Here is a 23,189-nt window from a genome sequence, read left to right on the forward strand (position 1 = left end):
ACTTGCACATTTATATAATCATTCCTTTTCGCCCATTAACTATAATGCGCTTCATTATCGTCCAGGATATTTGAAAACTAAAAGTATTGCAGAAGTGAAGTTCTCATTATGTAACAACTATCTTCTCCTCGGGTGTTATTAGAATATGAGAAAAAGAGGGAGATATCATTTACCACCTCTACCAAACTTCTGGTCCATGCGAGAAATTGGTATAAAGAAACATCCTCAATATCGATGCATTATATGAAGTTATGTAATATATATCATTGTTGTCCTTTTTTCTTAACATTTCCCATAAATGCTTGCGGAGCAAACAATCTGAAACACAGTGGGAGAAATGGTCCTTCTTGGAAATGTCTATCAATTCCCTAACTCCTAGTTCCGAAATGAGATTAGGATTGTTATTGCATATTTTTTTGCTATTACTTTTATCCTATGACTAGAGAGATAAGATATTTTATCCCTTTCAAAATTGTTAAATGTATGACTCTCTTATATTTGCTAATGAGTGCAAATAGATGATTTAGTACTAAAAAACAACCCATTTATGTTACGTTAGTTTGTTAAGTTTCTATTTTAATTTTAATTAACTTTATTTCCTTCTACTTTCACATACATACTTAAAATATGTAGGTAATTTAGTAGAATTGCGATGATAACATGGTCATATTAGATGTGTCATATGAGAAAATTAAAACTTGTTTTGTTTTCGTATTGGATGTGAACTTTTTCTAATTTTGTCCTTTAATAAAAATTCATTTTTTAAATTAAAGCAATTATTTTAACTTTTAAATAATTATATTATTAGATTTAACTATTTCATTCATTTTATTTTTCTTTTAAATTAATCATTTTTAAACTAAAATAAGTATCCTAAATTAAAAAATTATCTATAAAATAAATAAATAAATATTATAATAAAATTAAAAATTGTTTATATTTATTTTTAAAATTAAAAAAAAAATCTATATTTTTTTTTGTTTTCTCTTATGTTCATCTTTTTAGCATTATGTTATGTGCTTTTATTTTAATATTTTATTAAATTTCAATTATTTTTAATATTATTTCCCATGCATTTAATATTTTATTTTTGTTTGAAAATTAAATCTTATAATCGAGGTTTTAATTACTACTGAATATATACTAGAGCGAGAACAAGGTTATATAATTCGCAGTAGCAGCTTTTGGTTTCCCTCCAGCGCGGTCCCGTTTTCTTCCCCTCCGTGCAAACATGGTGCAGATTTCTTTCTTCTCTTTTCTGTTTTCTGTTTTCTTCATTCTGATTTTTGTATCAGTGATGAGTTGGGTTGTGGTGTAGTTGTTCTTCTCGTACTTCAAGGATTTGGTGGGAAGAGAAGTAACCGTAGAGCTGAAGAACGATTTGGCCATCAGAGGGACATTGCATTCCGTTGATCAGTACCTCAACATCAAGCTCGAAAACACTCGCGTCGTTGATCAAGACAAGTACCCGCACATGGTATCCCATTTCTCTCTCTCGTTCTAGGGTTTATACTCTTCATCTATTTCTATCATGAGTTTCCTTTGATGGTGATTAGTTTTTGACTTGTGAATTTTTAGGCGTTTGATGTAGGGTTTATTTGGGTTTAAAATATAATTTGGGATTACGATTAAATGGATTTCCGTGTTGTCGAGTAGCCACTGATAACCTCTGTTCGTAGGGTTTCTTTCTTTCCTTTTGGAATAAAATCTTGATTTTTGAGTCGTAACATTCTCTTATGCTCGATGTAGATATTGGAGTTTTGAACTTTGAACTCAGACCTGGTCTGTCCCCTTTCCTCTATTTCGATCATAACAACTCCAGTTCAACCAAGTACTAAAAAAATAAATTAGATTTTTTAGTACTCTTTAATTTAAAGTTTGTTTCAATTAATGGTATGTTTAATAAGCATTGGACCCATGTTAAATAATGGGATTTTCTGTATCTGGGATTTGAATTGAGTATTGATGTGCCTTGGTTATTGGTTAATTTTGAATCGTTGTTGTTGATTACGATTTTGAATTGTACATCAGTATATGTGAATTGGTAGTTGTGGTTGAAAACTTTTCATTTGTAAGCAACAAGTAAAAGGGAACCTGTCTTTTATATTTAGCATTTAGCGTACATTCTCCATTTGTTTTATGTTTATATGCGATTGAGAGTGGGTTCAAGTTTCTTCTTAAATCCATCAGAGGTCTCCCTCCTCCAGTAGTTTTTTTCTTTTTTCAGAAAACTTCATCTGTTCTGGTGTGGATGGTAGGCAGGCCTATATTTTTTGGTTTAGATAGGAATCCTTAAGAGTGTTGTTTCTATCTATTATTATCTAAAATAGTAGTTATCGGTGACTGGAGGAGTGGTGCTTACACTCTGCAAGGATTTAAAATAAAAAGATAAAGAGAAAAAGTTATGCCCTTGATATTTTGATTAGTGGTCTTATAAATTGATTCGGGGTGTCGTGGTTTTGTATCTGTGACTGTAATTTGTGTTTTAGACAGTACTAATATGACCTGAAGGATGTTGGAAATTTTATTGGTTTCTTCATAGGAACATGGAATATGAGATTATATATATTGTCCTCCAGTTTCTTGGTTCTGCTTTTGGGCCAATATCGGGGTGTTATCATTTGCATGGTTAATCTTTCTTTTTTACACTCTTCTGTATGCCTGTAAATGTGTTTCTGTGAAATGAACTTTCATTGAAAGTGTTTGCCTATGTTTGCATATGATAAGTTGCTTTTGATTTGACACATCAAATCTAAATGTCAAGTTCATCTACATATTAGAAGAGTAGGACAATCAATTAATTGGTATTCTTCTAGCAATAGTGGGAAAAAAGATTAAGGATCCGACTGGGGCTGTTAATGCTCAACTTTCCTACTTCCAATTTTCTCTCATGATTTATGAATATGGAGAGATTGAAGTTGATTGTTGGAAATTGGAAAGTATGCTGGATTGAGATTTGGAACTTATGTATGTTTGGTACTTGCTGTTTTAAAGTGGATGCTCGACTGAATTAAAGTTATGTTGGTATGCCATTAAGAAAATATGAGTATAGAGAGTTTGATGGTACAAGATATAATACGAAGGTATGCTGCCATAATAGAATAAGATACTCACTTTTAGGAATACTGATTGCTGAATACTGATTTGCATAGGAGGAAACCTTAGAATCAAGGAAGATTTATACTGAATTGGTCAAAAAGCTCCTCTTGAATTAAAAAGAAAAAAGAAATATATGTCGGCAAGTTTTTTCTCCGGTTAATTATTTTATTTAGCTCCCTTAATTTGGCATATCTGAAGACCTATAACGATGATTAGATTTTTGATTCTTTTGGTATTCTAGTTGGTGGGTGTTTGATGTTAGCTTTCAGTAAGAAACTGCTTCATCAGAGGTTCGGTTGTGAGATACGTGCAATTACCTCCAGAAGGGGTGGACATTGAATTGTTGCACGATGCCACTAGGAGAGAGGCTAGGGGCGGTTAGCGTCGTGACCTTGTGATGTATCTCTTAAATGAAAATTCTATATGGTTAATCCTACCACAGAAGGAAACTCCTTTAAGATGTTAATGCTATGTAACTGTATTGCCTTTTCATTTTATTTCTTTTGGAAGCTTTGTCCAATTTTAATGTGACAAAATGAAACTAGTGTAACTGCATTGCTTTTTTCCTTCCCTAAGCTCTTCTCAGTTCCGACAAATCGATGCCTTTAAAAATGAGTTTAATGCTGTGTTTGCATCCTGAATTGGTGACTCTGGTTTGTTTGTGTTTATTCTCGTTAAAATTGTGTCTTAATAATGTAAATATTTTTGTTCTTATTTTTATTTAATTTGCATGTTTCTAAAAAAGAAAGTAGTTTTTCATTTTTCTTAATACAAAAATTTTATGTGCTTCTCAAATAAATGGTATTTTAAAATGTTATTTGCATAAAAATATTTATTTTAAATTTAAATAGCCTAATATATGGTTATTATAGTTTTAACTTTTATGCTATGCTAAGTATAATTATTTATATTATTTGATAACTTTTTTAGCGTTATATGTTAGTTGACAATTTTATCTTTTAATAAATAAAAAATATTTTATTTATTTATTTAGTAAGATAAATAATTGATTAATTTCTTATTATTATTTTAAGATAACTCAATGACTTTTCACCTTTTTAACATAATTCATTTAATATTATTTTTATAAAATCATGCATATATATATATATATATATATATATATATATATATATATATATATATATATATATATATATTAATGTAATGAAAATGCGAATACATATAGGTGTGTTTTTGCTAGTATTGATCTTCAAAATAAAGATTTTTTGTTTCTATTTTTTTTTTAATATTTCGAATTTCTGTTTAGAGACCAGGTAAACAATTATTTCAGTTTTCCAAATTTAGTGTTTTAAGTAATTATTACACTTTTTTTTTTAAATTATGGGACAAATGTTTTACAAAATATATAAAAAAACAAAATTATATCAACTTTGGATTTATGGAAAAATTATTTATTTATTATTTATCAATTTATATTTTAAGCTTTCAAAAATCTAATGCATGTATTTTTATTTAACATTTTTACTAAAAAAATGTTATTTGAGTTAGCAAGAGTTACTCATGTAATTAGAGTGTCTTTGACCAAACATGTTGGTGATCTGTTGTGCTTTTTGTTGGATTCGTCAATAATTTGTAAGCTAATAAAGGTTTTCCATTTATTATATATTCAATATATTATTTAAACTAGTGTTTGGGCTACATTAATAACAATACGTAATGAATGTAATTTTTTTTACCCATTTTAAGTTTTTATTTTGTTTTTATTTTTTTTAATTATGTTTTAAATTTATTATTATGTTAAATATATAACAAGGAAAAACATGCTTTGGTAAAACTGTTATTTAGATGCTGAATTCTAACTAATGCAGAGTGGTTGATGCTAATCCAAAGATCAACATAATTTATAAAGAAATTTATATTATCACTTTTATAAAAGATAAGTGAATTCGTAAGCATATAAAATAGTCCTTCAGATGACTGGACAATCAGAATCTGTTTAAACAAGTCAATATGGTCAAAATATTTATACCAATTGAAGTGTGGAACAAGCATAAATTGCTTTTCACCCTTTTGTGTGTTTTTTGATAAGTATGACTCAGCAACTACAGAGACAAGATCTTTCAACTCAATTGCAGTACCCATAAATGTGATTTGACCATCTGGATGAACCGTGATCTTAGAAGAAAGGGCTGAAGCTTGAACAAAATGCAGTAAAGGCTTCTGAATGATGAATTTATTAGTTGGATAGATAAGGGATGACAATGGTTGCTGAGATTCACTAGTGCCTGGCAACTGCAATTTCATCAACTTCGATAACAAAGATAGATTTGCTCCATCTATCCCTGCTTCAGCAGTCTCAGACATTAGCAAATTTATAATTTTATCACGCTTAGTGCATTGTTCAACAATTCCAAAGCCAAAAAGGACTGCGTTTGAGCAGTTTGCTGCAACCAAAGACAAATAACGATATTCAGAAGTCAGAATAAGCACAAAAATTTACTTAGTTCAATTACTACCAAGAGATTGTAAGAAGATTTGTTGCAGCTGCAGTTGAAGGGATTATATTTTGGCATTTTTTAGCTTAGTTCAAATACTACCAAATATATTCCAGTGATAAACAAGTGAAAGCAGTGATGCATACCTTTAGTCCCTCATTGAAAAGCCATTAAAAAAAGCAGTCTTAAACGTTGACAATAAAGCAGCATAATAATGTCTCAATGGTTTCAACTTTCAAGTACCACCTAAGATTTACTAATGCAACCCACGTTCTTGATTTTTTCTCTCTTAATAGTAGAAGGTGGAAGGGAGTAAAAGGAAACTCGATATCAATCCTACTTAGGCACATACAAATTTGACTAATCAAATTAACTTACATAATTCACAACATAGAAACAGTCTAATTAATGCTCAGCGATTTAAAAGCTAAACAAGGGTGCTGGAAGATGAATACAGGCTAAGTTTACAATTCAACGTTGGAGCATATCCCAACTGGGGAACAGGTCAACAAGATCAAGAAAAGTATACTCTGCATACCTCTTTAAAGGAGCAGTCAAAGTGGATTGCTTATTTTCGTGTGGATCTTCCAAGGTTCTTATGACCACCAAATTACCATGGGAAAGAAAGATGCATAATCAATAAACAGATACAATAAATAAGCCATCTTCATTACTACAATGAGACATTCCATGGTTATGCATAACACTATCTAAATAATTTCAGTATTAGAACCCTGTGGAAGAGTGAAAAAACAGAATTGAAGGTATGGTTATGCCTCCAGATAATGACCCTTGTATGCTACTAATAACTCCTCTGCATTTTCTCTGAACTGTGATATATACTTGTCCAAGAACATCTCCTCAGACAAGCACAACACATGAATATAACTGGGGACTTTCTTGCAGAGATTTTTTGATTTCAACAATTGGAAGACTTTATATCGAGGAAGCACGCGATCCTCCATGCTGTACATTAAAATCTTAGGCTGGTGAATAAGGACTAACTTGGGCAGCATAACTGTATGCAAGAAGAATTTCATTCCAACTTTCAACTTCTTCTCTGATGTTCTAAACAAAGTCGGGGTTCTCTTGAACATTTGCAGGCCCTCATACTTCGAAAAACCAAAACAATTAATTAGTTTCAACTTTCTCTCAAATGTTTTATCGCTCAAACAACTTAATGTATGAATTGCATGGACAAGCATTCTTGAATTTTCACGGAAACCCAAGTCTACAGCTCGAGAAACATTGTTTTTAATAGTAGACCGCTGTGCAACGAAAAGCCTTGGATGAAGTTTGAGTAGCAATGAAAGATGAGTCCCAAGAATGCCACAACTCTCCAAGAAGACGACATTCTCCATAATTCTTTTGTACTTTGGGAGTATCCAGCCACATCTGTGCAAAACAAGAATAAAATCTTTCTGGTCGTAGACAATTTTCCTAATAGCTTCAACTGAGGGGACCAATGTTTTCTTCAAGCTATGAGTCAAAATTGAGGGATTCTTTGAAATGAAGCTGCATAACTCGTAACCCTGGAATCCAGACATCTGAAAGAGCTGAATTTTGGGTCTCAAGATTTTCTCAACGTTTGTAAACAGTATCTGGGGTCTTTGACGAATCAGGGAGAGAATCTGGCTTTGGGAAAAGCCTATTTGTTTGAAGAAAGTGAGCACTGATAAGGGGTTTTGAGGGAATCTGCACCCTGAAACACGTTTGGAGACATAAAGGGATTGGGTTCTGGAGAACTGCAAGTCGGAATTCAGGTAATCAATTATTGAAGTGGTTTCGTTGAAGTGTAGGCAACGGCTTTTGGTTGAGAAAGAGAGGAAGAATGTCATAGACTGATAAGAGAATTGATTGAAAAGAGAAGATGAAACAGCATGGTGTGACTTGAGAGACTGCATTAGTTCTGTGATCGTAGATCGTAGATGAATGAATGCTTTGTTTAGAATCAACCAAAAAACAACGTATTTTTTAGGTTGTCTATTTCGAATTTGAAGTCACCAAACGTTGGCAGCCCTAATCAAGATAATCCCCAAATCTGATTCTCAAGGGTTTCGAAGAACCCTAAATCCCCAATTTCTTTAACCTTTCGTCTCTCGCGTGGATTTCAAACCCTTCTTAGACTGAACCCTTTCTTGAAGTTGCGTTCTCGTCGACGGTGGGTTGCTTCGCGGGGGTCTGTCTGGTCTGGTTTTTTGCAGGTACTGGAGAAGGAAAGGATATTTGGTAGCCCTGTCTTGAAAAACAAACTAAAAAATATAAGAAACTAAATTAAGCATGCACAACACTGTCAAAATAATATCAGTTTTGGTTGTGGGGAAACTTTGTTATCATAGGGGAACAATTCACAGTTAAGAAATCTACAAAATCAGACAGATGAAATGCGAGATTATCGTGTAACCTTCAAATCATCATAATTCATTTACTAAAATAGCTTATACTTAAATTTAGAAATGAAAAATGAACCCTCCCTCCTCCACAGATAGCCCTAATGAGTTACGAATACGAATGATTAAAAGGTAGGATGATCTCTTATTCTATTCCTTTCATCATAAGGTATATATAAATTGCAGAATAATCTATACCCTTTATAAATTACCTAAAACGAAAAACTAATCCCCATTGCCAATGTCACATACGCACAATCCCTCACTGAAAACTTTAATCAACATACCCATTTTACAGTAAAACACCATTCCATTCATTAACACTGCGAAAAAACATAAAAACCACAACTTGTTAATGTTACCTTCATGTTGGTGCCCGGCAAACCCAGTTATGGGTGTAAGACAAGGCCAGTTGGGTAACCATGAGATGCCATCAAACAGAGACTCTGCTCCATTTTTGAAAGAAACTCGGCTTAATAAACGATTTTCTGTAGCCAAAAGCTCCCTCCTTTCGTGCCCTCACTCATGCACTCATGCTCTTATCTCTTCCCGCACCTCAAATCCTGAGTATTTTCCACAAACCTCAAAAAATAATTAGGTTTTTATTGCGATCCATCAGCTCAACAAAAAAAAAAATTGCTGGATCCAGAAACTTCCAAAATGGAAAAACTAATGGTACTCACCGGCTTGATAGTCAACGTTCGAATTTCCATTAAAGACAGAAAGAAATTAGTTTGTGGTCGGCTTCATACTGTATAAGTACATTAATACTAAGTTTATTACTTTATTAATGCATAGCATGTGTTGGGACCAGGAAAATATATTAAATAAATACTTTATTTTATAAAATAAAATACTCACATTTTATGTGTTGAAGTGGACGCGACATATTTGGCTAAGAAGATATCAATATCGTTGTCAAAACATAATAAATAGGGATGTCAAAACGGGCCAGCCCGGTCCGTTTTGACCCGGCCCGATTTTGGCCCGATTTATACAGGTCGGGCCGGGCTAGGCCGCAAGGGTGAAACGGGTTACACTTTTGAACCCGGCCCGCAAGCTGGCGGGCTGGCGGGCTGGCGGGCTAGCCACGGGCTTTTTTCCATATGTTACATTTTCAGTCCAAAATCAGATTTCAACAAAATTATTGCAACAAAAACAACCCTGCAGTATATAATATAACTGATCACAAAACAAACAACCCTACAATATATATAAATGACATTTTGCTCTCTGCAAGTCATCAAGACACTGTTGCAACATCAATAACAAGTCTGAATTAGAGTACTTTAGGCATGGAGCATTACCAAAGTGCAAACAGTTACATAAAAAAAAACAGAAGCATTAATTATGGATGAGAGGTTGTATAATTTGTTTGGCAACATGTGCTGCAGAAGCATCTAAACCCTCCAAATCAATAGGAGCATCTTCTGAAATCTCCCCATCATCAAACCCCGGTAGAGATGCCTCAAACAAATTAGAGTTCAGAACAGTTAAAAAGGAGGTGGCATTATAGTTCTACATCAAATATACTGCAGTGTATAAGCAAATTTCAGTTTAAGTTAATGCCAAACAACTCAATCCCAGCTTTGCAAACACGGCACATACAACTTTGCAACTTGGTACTTTCTATCATATAATTCAATCATTAATGAAGAACATATTTTTGTCTCAAGGATGATAGAACAATATGAAACAGTGGCAGTATTTATTTGATCACAGTGCAAGGATGAAATACATGTTCTCCACATATCTCCAACATGATTACAGATAAACAGACAAACAAAGAAAACAACCACAACTATCAGCCTATCACACAGTCAGATAAAAAATAGTAACACTAGAAAAACAAGAAAAAAAGAAATGAACATCACCACCACACCAAAACGGCAGCAACTACGAAATTGAAATTGGGGGAAAATTTAACCAACAACAGCACAACAATTATGATTCACAGAATGGGTCCAATCCAAACAAGGACAAATCGCAGCAACAACAACCACACATACACCATAACTTCCAATTACAGGAAACCAATTTTAGGGTTACGAAAATCATAAATTTAGGTTACAAATTGAAAGAAAAGGGAACCAGAACGCAAATTACAAACAAACCTGTGTTCGTGGTGGTCGTGGCTGTCGAAATCGTTCGTCAATCGCAGTCCGATGGTGGCGCTGCTGCCCCTGCCAGCGACGTGGTGGATGTCACGGTGGAGGAGAAAGGAGACGCCGTGAATGGCCTGCACTCTGCCTTCGTGTTTCTTGGCCAGCGACGTGGGTGGAGGAGAAACGAGGGTGCTCTCTTCTGGTTTCCCAAAACGCGGGTGGTGGAGGAGGAGGAGAAGAGAGTGTGAGAGGAATGAAGGAATAAGTCTGGCAGTGGCAACGATAATAATGGAGAAAGAAAACCCTAATACCTTTTAAGCCTTGTCTGGGTTTTGGAATTTGGATGAAAGTGACAACGATAATAATGGAGTTTGCCGCCACTACTTGTCTCGGTGAAACTAGGTTTTTGTTAACAATGAAATTGGATTTGATTGGGCTTGCCCAAACACAATGCGTCCACTTCAGAATTCGCACATGGTTTGTGCTTCTTGCACCCCATCATTGTTAAGTGCACACCATATTAATATCAAAAAGGCTAAAATATCCTTTCTTAGTGCACAACACTCCTGCTGCCTCCGCCGCAGTGAAAAGAAGAAGACAGAGATGCTCTTCGCTTAGACGAACAAAGATGCTCTTTTCCAATCTGCAGTTCACTATTGGTCTTTGACACCATCATTGTTGGTTATTACCATTTCCAGATGTTGGCATAGTTGTACTGGTTGGAAGCATCCTTTTTTTTGTTGTATGTAGGTGTTGGAGTGTTGTGTGGCAGCTAATTGGTATGTGTTGGCCTATTTTGGTTCTGTTCAGTTTGGACCTAGTTAGTGTGTTTGGGTCTGTTGAGTGTTGTTATGTTTGGACCTATTATTTTCTGTTTAGTTATTTATGATTTATTGAGTTATTGTATATTTTTCTTATCTATGCTACTTTTTTTAATGTATATGCATGTATGTATAAATATAGTTTTACATTTTAGGAAGCATTTTATGATCCATGTAGAACTTTTACATTCCTCAAGTTACGATCTTTACCCCCTTCTTCTCCTTGAACGTTGTACGTGGCTTCATGTCCTTTTACTGATTTTTTGTTGTATTTTGTATTAACTAATTATTTGATGTTTTGGGTGTTTCAGGGGTTACAAAAGATTTTTTAAGAGAACAGCTCTAGAAACTTCGGACTACCTTAAAGATGATTGTCTATCTGTGAATTGTAGTGTTGGTGTTGTGAGGTCACGTACGGAAGGTCCTAAAATCTATACGATAGCAATACCGTCTTCTAGCATTGGTCATCAATTTGGGCAGCTACTTGAAAGTCGTAAAGGAAGTGATGTGAATTTTGAAGTGAACGGAGAATTTTTTTCTGCTCATAAATTGGTATTAGCAGCTCGGTCACCTGTTTTTAGAGCACAGCTTTTTGGTCCTATGAAAGATCAGAATACCCAGTGTATTAAAGTTGAAGACATGGAGGCTCCAGTTTTCAAGGTTTGTTAAATGCTCTTTGTGCTTCCCATTTTTTATTTGTTTTTGTTTGTAATGTGGTCACCTAATGTGGTTTTGATTTCTATTTTGCTCTTCATCCTAACCGCGTGAGCTAAATGATTGTGTGCATTTTTTTCCTTGACTGTTTTTTTATAGTTCCATTATTAGGAATTTGTATTTCTTTATACCCGCTCAGCTCTGGTACCTGTGTTAATTAGTCTTTTACTGTATTCCAATAGGTTTGCAAAAACACATTTTAATGTGGTTTCAATCTGTATCTCTTTTCGTGCTTGTCCCCTTTTGAAAATGCGCACATTTCATTGTATTTGTATTTTTTTTTCTTCTTCATATGCATGGCTATCAGATAAGTTGAAAATTTTGTGGTATCTCTGCCCAGATGGTAGTATCATTTGCTGTTGGATGACTCAGTTGGTGGTAGGTCAAAGAGAACACATGGACCTTTCTCATTTAAATTAAACATTATGTGCTTGTAGATCCTCCGAGGTTGTTTGGCTTGAGAAAATGTTTTTTTCTGTTTTCATTTTTAATTTTAAAAAATGGCCATCTTGTTTTTATTTTATTTCTTGTTTTTAAAAGTTTATATAGAGAAAAGGTGAAAACAACCTTTTATTATTTTCTTTTTCATTTTTCCCTTACGTTCCTAAATTAAAGTGGAAGCGGGAAATATTTTCTCAAACTGAACTAAGCAACTCCATGTCTACGTTCTCCTTTCAGAAGTTGTACAGGCTGCTTATGCCCATAAAATAGTGATAGTTGTAAAATCACTCTTACTGAACAAGACACACTAATCCATTTTCAAGTCACTTGCATTTCTACTCATTTTTTTCATCTTTCTCTTTCTTTCTTTCCTTTTTTCCACTTTCTCACTTTCCATCTTCCGTCGAAACAAAGTGCTTGGTTAATGAATTTAATCGGGTGTTGGCAAAATATAATAAATAGTTTCTTTAATAATTTAAACATGCAGAGAAATTTCAAGCTTTTAGTTTTTGGTAATTGCATTATGGGTGTACGGGGTGACTCTGGTTCCGTACAGGATGCAACTATGCAAGGCTTGGGTCTAACTCAAATGTGACTGTGTCTGTCTTTGTTGAACTAGATAAATCGCAGTGAGCAATATGCATGTAGAATGTTTTGTCAGTTGTGTCGTGTCTTTATTTTTCAGGCATTGCTTCATTTTATATACTGGGACTCACTGCCAGATATGCATGAGCTTACTGGGTTGAACTCAAAGTGGGCATCAACCTTGATGGCTCAGCATCTTCTAGCAGCAGCTGATCGATATGGTCTTGAGAGGCTTAGGCTGACGTGTGAAGCAAGTCTCTGTGAAGATGTAGCAATTAATACTGTGGCTACGACTCTAGCCTTGGCAGAGCAGCACCACTGTTTCCAGCTGAAAGCTGTTTGTCTCAAGTTTATTGCTACTTCTGAAAATCTTAGAGGTTTGTTTTTTTCCATCTGAATACTTACCAGAAGAAGTACAGTATTAGAGGGGGACTGTGACAGTTGTCTGCAAGTTAGAGTTGTCACTGAATATCAGTAGTGATGCTGTCAATTGTCATTGTCTTCCAGTTTGTATTTGCATGAAAAAATTGCTAAGCTTTAAAGGGATTATATGGTTTTACTTTAAAGTGATGTTTTTTATGTAACTAATTATTATATTATTAATCCATGCTAAAACTTCTGGTTGTCCCAAGTTGACCTCGAAGACTTGTGTCACCATTAATTTATACCAAAACCTTTATGAATAATTTTTCTCTTTGTAAATGTTTAAGTTTGCTTTCTGCTTCCTTTTCTCGTAATTTTTCATTGAAAAAGAAGACAAAAAGGTTCCTAGATCATGGAACAATCAGTAAACTTCTTCCACGATTTTGGTTGAATGGTTGAAATATTTGGTACTCATATTTAAAACACGTTTATTTTAGATGGTTATTGCAAGAGTTTTCTATTGTAAAATTTTGTTGCCATCTCGGATGAAATTGATGATAACTTTCTTAATCCCTCATCCATGAAGTTCTTATCATTAACCATTGTATTTCATGTTTTGATTCTTCAGCTGTGATGCAAACTGACGGATTTGAGTACTTGAAGGAAAGTTGCCCATCTGTTCTGACTGAGCTATTGGAGTACGTGGCCAGATTTACTGAGCATTCGGACTTCATGTGCAAGCATAGGAATGAAGCACTGCTTGATGGCAGTGACATAAATGGGAGGCGGGTGAAGCAAAGGCTCTAGTTTCAACACTGAACAGCTTTCTGTACAACCCTCTTCTACTCTCCGTTTTAAAAGATCGCTAGAGTTTGTAGTTGAAGGGAAAATATATATAATCTTTTATAGGATCAGAGGCAAATTTTAAATTTCTTAGCTTATTCTTGTGTAAGAGATGTAAATGTAATTTGTGTTGTTGCTGTTACCGTTCTGTTTGACGTAGGTTTCTTCTGTAATATCTTAAGGATTTCTTTTTACTGGAAAACATGTCTGGAAAGTGTTGATTTGATCGCTACTTCCCCGTTTGTTTTTGTACTTTTATTCAATCTAGCAGCGTAAGTACTCTTGAACATTTTAGTCTTCATCTAGCATCTCTCTGTTTTTTACCGATTATGCTAATGCACAAACTAGTTAAGCCACAGCCTTCACATTGTTTCTGGGTTTGCTCTTCAGAACCGTCCCTTCAGGACCATGCCATTCATTATTCATTATGTGAACATCTTTCGATTCTGAAACTTCCTAAAAACTTGCACATTTATATAATCATTCCTTTTCGCCCATTAACTATAATGCGCTTCATTATCGTCCAGGATATTTGAAAACTAAAAGTATTGCAGAAGTGAAGTTCTCATTATGTAACAACTATCTTCTCCTCGGGTGTTATTAGAATATGAGAAAAAGAGGGAGATATCATTTACCACCTCTACCAAACTTCTGGTCCATGCGAGAAATTGGTATAAAGAAACATCCTCAATATCGATGCATTATATGAAGTTATGTAATATATATCATTGTTGTCCTTTTTTCTTAACATTTCCCATAAATGCTTGCGGAGCAAACAATCTGAAACACAGTGGGAGAAATGGTCCTTCTTGGAAATGTCTATCAATTCCCTAACTCATAGTTCCGAAATGAGATTAGGATTGTTATTGCATATTTTTTTGCTATTACTTTTATCCTATGACTAGAGAGAGAAGATATTTTATCCCTTTCAAAATTGTTAAATGTATGACTCTCTTATATTTGCTAATGAGTGCAAATAGATGATTTATTACTAAAAAACATCCCATTTATGTTACGTTAGTTTGTTAAGTTTCTATTTTAATTTTAATTAACTTTATTTCCTTCTACTTTCACATACATACTTAAAATATGTAGGTAAGTTAGTAGGATTGCGATGATAACATGGTCATATTAGATGTGTCATATGAGAAAATTAAAACTTGTTTTGTTTTCGTATTGGATGTGAACTTTTTCTAATTTTGTCCTTTAATAAATATTCATTTTTTAAATTAAAGCAATTATTTTAACTTTTAAATAATTATATTATTAGATTTAACTATTTCATTCATTTTATTTTTCTTTTAAATTAATCATTTTTAAACTAAAATAAGTATCTTAAATTAAAAAATTATCTATAAAATAAATAAATAAATATTATAATAAAATTAAAAATTGTTTATATTTATTTTTAAAATTAAAAAAAATCTATATTTTATTTTTGTTTTCTCTTAATTTGTATAACAATTATTATTAATGTTCATCTTTTTAGCTTTATGTTATGTACTTTTATTTTAATATTTTATTAAATTTCAATTATTTTTAATATTATTTCCCATGCATTTAATATTTTATTTTTGTTTGAAAATTAAATCTTATAATCGAGGTTTTAATTACTACTGAATATATACTAGAGCGAGAACAAGGTTATATAATTCGCAGTAGCAGCTTTTGGTTTCCCTCCAGCGCAGTCCCGTTTTCTTCCCCTCCGTGCAAACATGGTGCAGATTCCTTTCTTCTCTTTTCTGTTTTCTGTTTTCTTCATTCTGATTTTTGTATCAGTGATGAGTTGGGTTGTGGTGTAGTTGTTCTTCTCGTACTTCAAGGATTTGGTGGGAAGAGAAGTAACCGTAGAGCTGAAGAACGATTTGGCCATCAGAGGGACATTGCATTCCGTTGATCAGTACCTCAACATCAAGCTCGAAAACACTCGCGTCGTTGATCAAGACAAGTACCCGCACATGGTATCCCATTTCTCTCTCTCGTTCTAGGGTTTATACTCTTCATCTATTTCTATCATGAGTTTCCTTTGATGGTGATTAGTTTTTGACTTGTGAATTTTTGGGCGTTTGATGTAGGGTTTATTTGGGTTTAAAATATAATTTGGGATTACGATTAAATGGATTTCCGTGTTGTCGAGTAGCCACTGATAACCTTTGTTCGTAGGGTTTCTTTCTTTCCTTTTGGAATAAAATCTTGATTTTTGAGTCGTAACATTCTCTTATGCTCTAGGTGTCTGATGTAGATATTGGAGTTTTGAACTTTGAACTCAGACCTGGTCTGTCCCCCTTCCTCTATTTCGATCATAACAACTCCAGTTCAACCAAGTACTAAAAAAATAAATTAGATTTTTTAGTACTCTTTAATTTAAAGTTTGTTTCAATCAATGGTATGTTTAATAAGCATTGGACCCATGTTAAATAATGGGATTTTCTTTATCTGGGATTTGAATTGAGTATTGATGTGCCATGGTTATTGGTTAATTTTGAATCGTTGTTGTTGATTATGATTTTGAATTGTACATCAGTATATGTGAATTGGTAGTTGTGGTTGAAAACTTTTCATTTGTAAGCAACAAGTAAAAGGGAACCTGTCTTTTATATTTAGCATTTAGCGTACATTCTCCATTAGTTTTATGTTTATATGCGATTGAGAGTGGGTTCAAGTTTCTTCTTAAATCCATCAGAGGTCTCCCTCCTCCAGTAGTTTTTTTTTTTTTTTGGAAAACTTCATCTGTTCTGGTGTGGATGGGCAGGCCTATATTTCTTGTTTTCGATAGGAATCCTTAAGAGTGTTGTTTCTATCTATTATTATCTAAAATAGTAGTTATCGGTGACTGGAGGAGTGGTCCTTACACTCTGCAAGGATTTAAAATAAAAAGATAAAGAGAAAAAGTTATGCCCTTGATATTTTGATTAGTGGTCTTATAAATTGATCCGAGGTGTCGTGGTTTTGTATCTGTGACTGTAATTTGTGTTTTAGACAGTACTAATATGACCTGAAGGATGTTGGAAATCTTTATTGGTTTCTTAATAGGAACATGGAATATGAGATTATATATATTGTCCTCCAGTTTCTTGGTTCTGCTTTTGGGCCAATATCGGGGTTATCATTTGCGTGGTTAATCTTTCTTTTTTACACTCTTCTGTATGCCTGTAAATGTGTTTCTGTGAAATGAACTTTCATTGAAAGTGTTTGCCTATGTTTGCGTATGATAAGTTGCTTTTGATTTGACACATCAAATCTAAATGTCAAGTTCATCTACATATTAGAAGAGTAGGACAATCAATTAATTGGTATTCTTCTAGCAATAGTGGGAAAAAAGATTAAGGATCCGACTGGGGCTGTTAATGCTCAACTTTCCTACTTCCAATTTTCTCTCATGATTTATGAATATGGAGAGATTGAAGTTGATTGTTGGAAATTGGAAAGTATGTTGGATTGAGATTTGGAACTTATGTATGTTTGGTACTTGCTGTTTTAAAGTGGATGCTCGACTGAATTAAAGTTATGTTGGTATGCCATTAAGAAAATATGAGTATAGAGAGTTTGATGGTACAAGATATAATACGAAGGTATGCTGCCATAATAGAATAAGATACTCACTTTTAGGAATACTGATTGCTGAATACTGATTTGCATAGGAGGAAACCTTAGAATCAAGGAAGATTTATACTGAATTGGTCAAAAAGCTCCTCTTGAATTAAAAAGAAAAAAGAAATATATGTCGGCAAGTTTTTTCTCCGGTTAATTATTTTATTTAGCTCCCTTAATTTGGCATATCTGAAGACCTATAACGATGATTAGATTTTTGATTCTTTTGGTATTCTAGTTGGTAACGTGTGGGTGTTTGATGTTAGCTTTCAGTAAGAAACTGCTTCATCAGAGGTTCGGTTGTGAGATACGTGCAATTACCTCCAGAAGGGGTGGACATTGAATTGTTGCACGATGCCACTAGGAGAGAGGCTAGGGGCGGTTAGCGTCGTGACCTTGTGATGTATCTCTTAAATGAAAATTCTATATGGTTAATCCTACCACAGAAGGAAACTCCTTTAAGATGTTAATGCTATGTAACTGTATTGCCTTTTCATTTTATTTCTTTTGGAAGCTTTGTCCAATTTTAATGTGACAAAATGAAACTAGTGTAACTGCATTGCTTTTTTCCTTCCCTAAGCTCTTCTCAGTTCCGACAAATCGATGCCTTTAAAAATGAGTTTAATGCTGTGTTTGCATCCTGAATTGGTGACTCTGGTTTGTTTGTGTTTATTCTCGTTAAAATTGTGTCTTAATAATGTAAATATTTTTGTTCTTATTTTTATTTAATTTGCATGTTTCTGAAAAAGAAAGTAGTTTTTCATTTTTCTTAATACAAAAATTTTATGTGCTTCTCAAATAAATGGTATTTTAAAATGTTATTTGCATAAAAATATTTATTTTAAATTTAAATAGCCTAATATATGGTTATTATAGTTTTAACTTTTATGCTATGCTAAGTATAATTATTTATATTATTTGATAACTTTTTTAGCGTTATATGTTAGTTGACAATTTTATCTTTTAATAAATAAAAAATATTTTATTTATTTATTTAGTAAGATAAATAATTGATTAATTTCTTATTATTATTTTAAGATAACTCAATGACTTTTCACCTTTTTAACATAATTCATTTAATATTATTTTTATAAAATCATGCATATATATATATATATATATATATATATATATATATATTAATGTAATGAAAATGCGAATACATATAGGTGTGTTTTTGCTAGTATTGATCTTCAAAATAAAGATTTTTTGTTTATATTTTTTTTTAAATATTTCGAATTTCTGTTTAGAGACCAGGTAAACAATTATTTCAGTTTTCCAAATTTAGTGTTTTAAGTAATTATTACACTTTTTTTTTTAAATTATGGGACAAATGTTTTACAAAATATATAAAAAAACAAAATTATATCAACTTTGGATTTATGGAAAAATTATTTATTTATTATTTATCAATTTATATTTTAAGCTTTCAAAAATCTAATGCATGTATTTTTATTTAACATTTTTACTAAAAAAATGTTATTTGAGTTAGCAAGAGTTACTCATGTAATTAGAGTGTCTTTGACCAAACATGTTGGTGATCTGTTGTGCTTTTTGTTGGATTCGTCAATAATTTGTAAGCTAATAAAGGTTTTCCATTTATTATATATTCAATATATTATTTAAACTAGTGTTTGGGCTACATTAATAACAATACATAATGAATGTAATTTTTTTTACCCATTTTAAGTTTTTATTTTGTTTTTATTTTTTTTAATTATGTTTTAAATTTATTATTATGTTAAATATATAACAAGGAAAAATAAAAGAAAAATAGGAGACAAAAACTATTCATCCACTCAAAATAAGTGCATACATTATTAATTTACAATATAATTAAGTTCTGTTTTTCTTCCTCTTTCTTGAAATTATGTAACTATATTATTTCTCTTACATTTTTTTTCATTCAAATTATAGACCACACATTAAATATATAAAAAATATTACATATTTTTAAAATAGACATATAAAATTAGAAGATAATATAAATATTAATTGCATGAAGTTAAGCTACTCAAATCTGAAGTCGAGTTGTGGAGATGAGATGAAGATACAGAAAGTGTGAGATAAATTAAAGATGTTCGAAACACAAGTTTGATTCAAAGATTAGATGTTTGCCATATAGATGCCCACAAGGGTGTGAAAGGAACATTGGAAGTGAAAATTACATCAGAGTTTCACATAGAAGTGTGGTTCAACTCACGTGGTTGTATGAAGTGTGCTTATATATAAATTACTTCAAAGATTTGACCACTATTACATTCACGTTCAACATTTTTATTATATGCTTAATCAAAGTATAAAACATAATTTGTTGCATACCAGATCATGTCTAACACAAATTGTATGGTTGAATAGATGCAAGCTATGTTTATTATATGCATCATTTGGTAAGTTGATACTTAATCAGACATAAACAAGTATACTTAGTCAAATAGGCTTTTACTTAAAGAAGACGATAAATATATTCTGCCTAACAAACACAAAGCTTAAACTTTTCATAATTCATATAAAAAATTAGCATATGTTTGTTTTATGCTTGTAAGAATTAAAAACTTCTTCACTATTTCAAGAATATCACAATGTTTTGTCAACATCAAATCTATCTCTCTCAAAGAATGTGTTGAAAGTTATCCATAATCACACCACCAATCATCTATTTTTTTCCTTCTTTCTTTCATTTTTTAATAATACGTCTTCCATTATTTATTTTATGTTATATTAATACAATTTATTAAGTATAAAATTAAATTTATTATTTTAACTAAAAAATAAAAAAATAGAAAACATTGAATTTGTAGATTTCATTCTAAAGAAGTCGTACACCACAATCACAATTTATATAAGAAGTCGTCAATAAAAATTACAACTTTCTGTATGAAGGCATCCAACTCACATACGACTTCGTTTATTTAATAAAAAAAAACATATTTCGTTCTATTAATATTAATATCACACTGAAGTTGTACTTGTCGTGTATGCAGTGGCGGAACTTGAAAAAAAAAATTAGGGGTGCTAAATTAGATTTTTTCAAATTCATTATATGTAACTCTGAGAATTTTAGATAGTTTTTTTTCGTAGTCTTTAATTTTTAAATTCTCATAAAATTTTTCAAGTTTAATCGATGTACACGCATCATAAGTCTTCTTTTTGGAAAAAAAAAATCAATTATTTTACTTTTAATCATAATTTTTATAATATAAATTTACCATCTCTCACCTATTTAGAAAAATATGAATTTGTCACCACCTAGCAGTACTCATTTACTCTTTATCATAATTTTTCTAATATAAATCTACCACCTCTTCCCTATTTAGAAAAATATGAATTTATCACTACCTAACGATACACTAGACAAATTTATCACATGTAAGAGAAAAACATATGCTTCAAAATGTTTTTTAAAAGGTACAAAAGAAATCAAATCAAAAGAATAAATTAATTAATCTAAAATATTATTTAACTCATCAATTTTACTATGGTGCAATTTTATTTTGAAAAAAAAGTGATGTTGAAAGTGAAAATTGAGATAGAAAAAGAATAGATGAAAAAGAGATGAAGATACAAAATAGAAAAATAAAAAAAAAATAAAAAAAAGACAAGAAAGTATGTATAAAATTAAAAAAAAACTTAAAAAAATTAATATAATATATATAAATAAATAATTTAAATATATATAAAAAATTAAACAAAAAAAAATGGAGGAACCATGGTTCCCCTATATCATTGAAAATGTCCACTAGTGCGTATACGACTTATAAAATCGTACTCGCAACATACGACTTGTTCTTTTGGAATCTTACAAGTCTAATACGACTTATCCATATTAATTTTTTTTTTAAAATTGTTCAATTCAATAATTATCAAATATAAATTACACCGTAATGATAAAAGAACCGCAAAAATTGGTGTAGAAAATGTCCTACTTAAGAAAAGACCGTATAAAGTTTAACTTTCGGGGTAACATGAGTGTAAAAGCAACACTAATATAAAAATAGTTTTCAAATCATTAAATTTAGTATTTTAATTTATTTATATTGAATTCATAGAATAACTTGTAATTTAATGATGACTCTCTAATACAAAAAAATATTAATTGTGTATATTCATTTAAAATTTTATGAAATTACGTTATATCAAACTTTACTTTTGTATGCTCAATATTAAAATTTTCTTTAAATGTTGTAAATAAATTAAGGAAAAAAAAGTTAAAACTTTATAAATGATTTAAAATAAAATAATGATGTAAAGGGAATAATTCACCTAGAGACAAACAAAATCAACGAGACCTAAGTCGACATAAGAAATTGACATCACTTCCAACTTAAAACCTTAAAATAATGAGTTGATGAATCCTTATACTCAGAGATTCGGTACCAACGAGTTATGGAGTAGTCATATAAGAGACCAAAACACTCATTTTAACAAAAAAACCTTAAGGTAGTGTGTTTATGAGTAATTTTACTTATATATTGTCAATTTTTATGTGATATGGGACTTCAAATTATGGATGGTAAAAATATACGTGTTTGCAGGTATCTGTAGATAAAATCCACCATAAATAGTTGGTACCCGCGAGTATTTATTACTCTTGCATAACCGGAAGCAAGTATCCGTTTATAAACGAAGATCATATGTGGGTATTATATTATCTGTATCTATAGATATTCATTACCTGTAAAAAATTAAAATTAAAATTTAATTTATGTTTTATTAAGTTAAATTTAATTAAAATTAAAATTTAATTTATATTTCATTAGATTAAATTTAACTACAATTAAAATTTAATTTATATTTGATTTAATTTATACATATTTTTATATTGTTTTGTATTTTGATTTTAAAATATCATAAAACATTTTTTAAAAAATATTTTTGGATAATCACGGGTATTAGCAGATTTAAAAAACATGCAAGTATTGCTTAAACTGATAAACGGCCAGGTAAAAGTTAAATTCTTTTTTGTTGTGAATCGAATTATGAATAGACACCACCCATGTCATCTACTTCAAACTGACATTGTATTCTTAACAAATATGATTAAATATGTTTTTGGTCAATTAATTTTTAATGAAAATTGGAATTAGTTTCTCTTCGAAACTTTAGATCAATTTAGTCTCTCATCTTTAATAAATGGGTAAATTTAGTCCTTTTAACAAAATCTTGTTAAGTTTATTTGACGTTTTAAATGCGTTTTTAAGTAAACATTGAAGCAAAAATGAGTTAAACGATGTAAACAACTCAAATACTATCACAAAATGCATCTAAGACGTCAAATAAACTTTAAAAAAATTGGTTAAAATGACTAAATACACATATTTCCAAAGTTGAGGACTAAATTAGTTTAAAGTTTCGAGGATGAACTATTTCCAATTTTCAGCGAAAGTTAAGGGACCAAAACATATTTAACCCTAACAAATAAAATTGTTTTTGTTAAAAAAGATATAGGTGTAAAATTTCCTAATTCTAGTTTTAGTTTACTTCAATTAAACATTATGAATATGAATATATTTTATTGAACGATAATGAAAAAAATATAAAATTCAATGGTAATAAACATAACATAATATGTTAAAGGCTTAAATACCTTTTTGGTCATTATTTTTGTAGTGTTTGTTGCGGATGGTCCTCATTTTGACAGAAGGTTTAAAATGGTCCTCATTTTCGCAATTCGTGTTTTATTTGGTCTTTTATGTAACGTCGTTTAAATCATTAACGGAGCATTGTACAAGTGACACGATTTGTATTAGGGTGTGTTAAGTGTACTATACAGGTGTG

General features: G+C 31.4%; 4 protein-coding genes across 9 annotated transcripts; 3 read left to right on the forward strand and 1 right to left on the reverse strand.

Annotated features, from left to right (window-relative positions):
• Window positions 1–1,132: 1,132 nt before the first annotated feature.
• LOC114174434 (sm-like protein LSM2) lies at window positions 1,133–3,674 on the forward strand. Its single transcript, XM_028059279.2, has 3 exons — window positions 1,133–1,234; window positions 1,319–1,477; window positions 3,362–3,674. Exons 1-3 carry the CDS (start codon window positions 1,232–1,234, stop codon window positions 3,479–3,481), a joined length of 282 nt encoding a protein of 93 aa, XP_027915080.1. The 5' UTR covers window positions 1,133–1,231; the 3' UTR covers window positions 3,482–3,674.
• Window positions 3,675–5,058: 1,384 nt separating this feature from the next.
• On the reverse strand, window positions 5,059–10,696 carry LOC114174368 (uncharacterized). 6 transcript variants are annotated; one of them, XM_028059230.2, is made up of 5 exons: window positions 10,365–10,696; window positions 10,063–10,252; window positions 8,311–8,511; window positions 6,097–7,793; window positions 5,059–5,507 (listed from the first exon to the last, which is right to left on the reverse strand). In XM_028059230.2, the coding sequence occupies exon 4, from the start codon at window positions 7,460–7,462 to the stop codon at window positions 6,329–6,331; it is 1,134 nt and encodes a 377-aa protein (XP_027915031.1). In that variant the 5' UTR covers window positions 7,463–7,793; window positions 8,311–8,511; window positions 10,063–10,252; window positions 10,365–10,696; the 3' UTR covers window positions 5,059–5,507; window positions 6,097–6,328. The 6 variants fall into 6 exon arrangements, with proteins under 6 accessions (XP_027915031.1, XP_027915023.1, XP_085528438.1 ...); XM_028059222.2 differs by lacking the exon at window positions 10,365–10,696 and adding an exon at window positions 8,632–8,699 and having other exon boundaries at window positions 10,063–10,358; XM_085672312.1 differs by lacking the exon at window positions 10,365–10,696 and adding an exon at window positions 8,632–8,699 and having other exon boundaries at window positions 8,311–8,530; window positions 10,063–10,358.
• A 489-nt stretch (window positions 10,697–11,185) lies between these two features.
• On the forward strand, window positions 11,186–14,052 carry LOC114174422 (BTB/POZ and MATH domain-containing protein 2-like). Its single transcript, XM_028059268.2, has 3 exons — window positions 11,186–11,534; window positions 12,715–12,991; window positions 13,606–14,052. The coding sequence occupies exons 1-3, from the start codon at window positions 11,475–11,477 to the stop codon at window positions 13,782–13,784; spliced, it is 516 nt and encodes a 171-aa protein (XP_027915069.1). The 5' UTR covers window positions 11,186–11,474; the 3' UTR covers window positions 13,785–14,052.
• A 1,360-nt stretch (window positions 14,053–15,412) lies between these two features.
• LOC114174428 (sm-like protein LSM2) lies at window positions 15,413–17,990 on the forward strand. The gene is made up of 3 exons (XM_028059272.2): window positions 15,413–15,538; window positions 15,623–15,781; window positions 17,678–17,990. The coding sequence occupies exons 1-3, from the start codon at window positions 15,536–15,538 to the stop codon at window positions 17,795–17,797; spliced, it is 282 nt and encodes a 93-aa protein (XP_027915073.1). The 5' UTR covers window positions 15,413–15,535; the 3' UTR covers window positions 17,798–17,990.
• Window positions 17,991–23,189: the final 5,199 nt, after the last annotated feature.

This window comes from Vigna unguiculata, chromosome 1, assembly GCF_037176805.1.
Source record: "Vigna unguiculata cultivar grain cowpea cultivar isolate G323 ecotype 2 chromosome 1, ASM3717680v1, whole genome shotgun sequence".
Taxonomy (NCBI): domain Eukaryota; kingdom Viridiplantae; phylum Streptophyta; class Magnoliopsida; order Fabales; family Fabaceae; genus Vigna; species Vigna unguiculata.

Bases quoted from the DNA above. Each gene is read 5' to 3' on its own strand.
- LOC114174434 (XM_028059279.2), top strand. The intron at 1,478-3,361 runs GTATCCCATTTC...GTTTGATGTTAG, and splicing joins AAGACAAGTACCCGCACATG to CTTTCAGTAAGAAACTGCTT.
- LOC114174368 (XM_028059230.2), bottom strand. From the start codon at position 7,462: ATGCAGTCTCTCAAGTCACACCATGCTGTTTCATCTTCTCTTTTCAAT.
- LOC114174422 (XM_028059268.2), top strand. From the start codon at position 11,475: ATGAAAGATCAGAATACCCAGTGTATTAAAGTTGAAGACATGGAGGCT. The intron at 11,535-12,714 runs GTTTGTTAAATG...TTTATTTTTCAG, and splicing joins TGGAGGCTCCAGTTTTCAAG to GCATTGCTTCATTTTATATA. The intron at 12,992-13,605 runs GTTTGTTTTTTT...TTGATTCTTCAG, and splicing joins TACTTCTGAAAATCTTAGAG to CTGTGATGCAAACTGACGGA.
- LOC114174428 (XM_028059272.2), top strand. The intron at 15,782-17,677 runs GTATCCCATTTC...GTTTGATGTTAG, and splicing joins AAGACAAGTACCCGCACATG to CTTTCAGTAAGAAACTGCTT.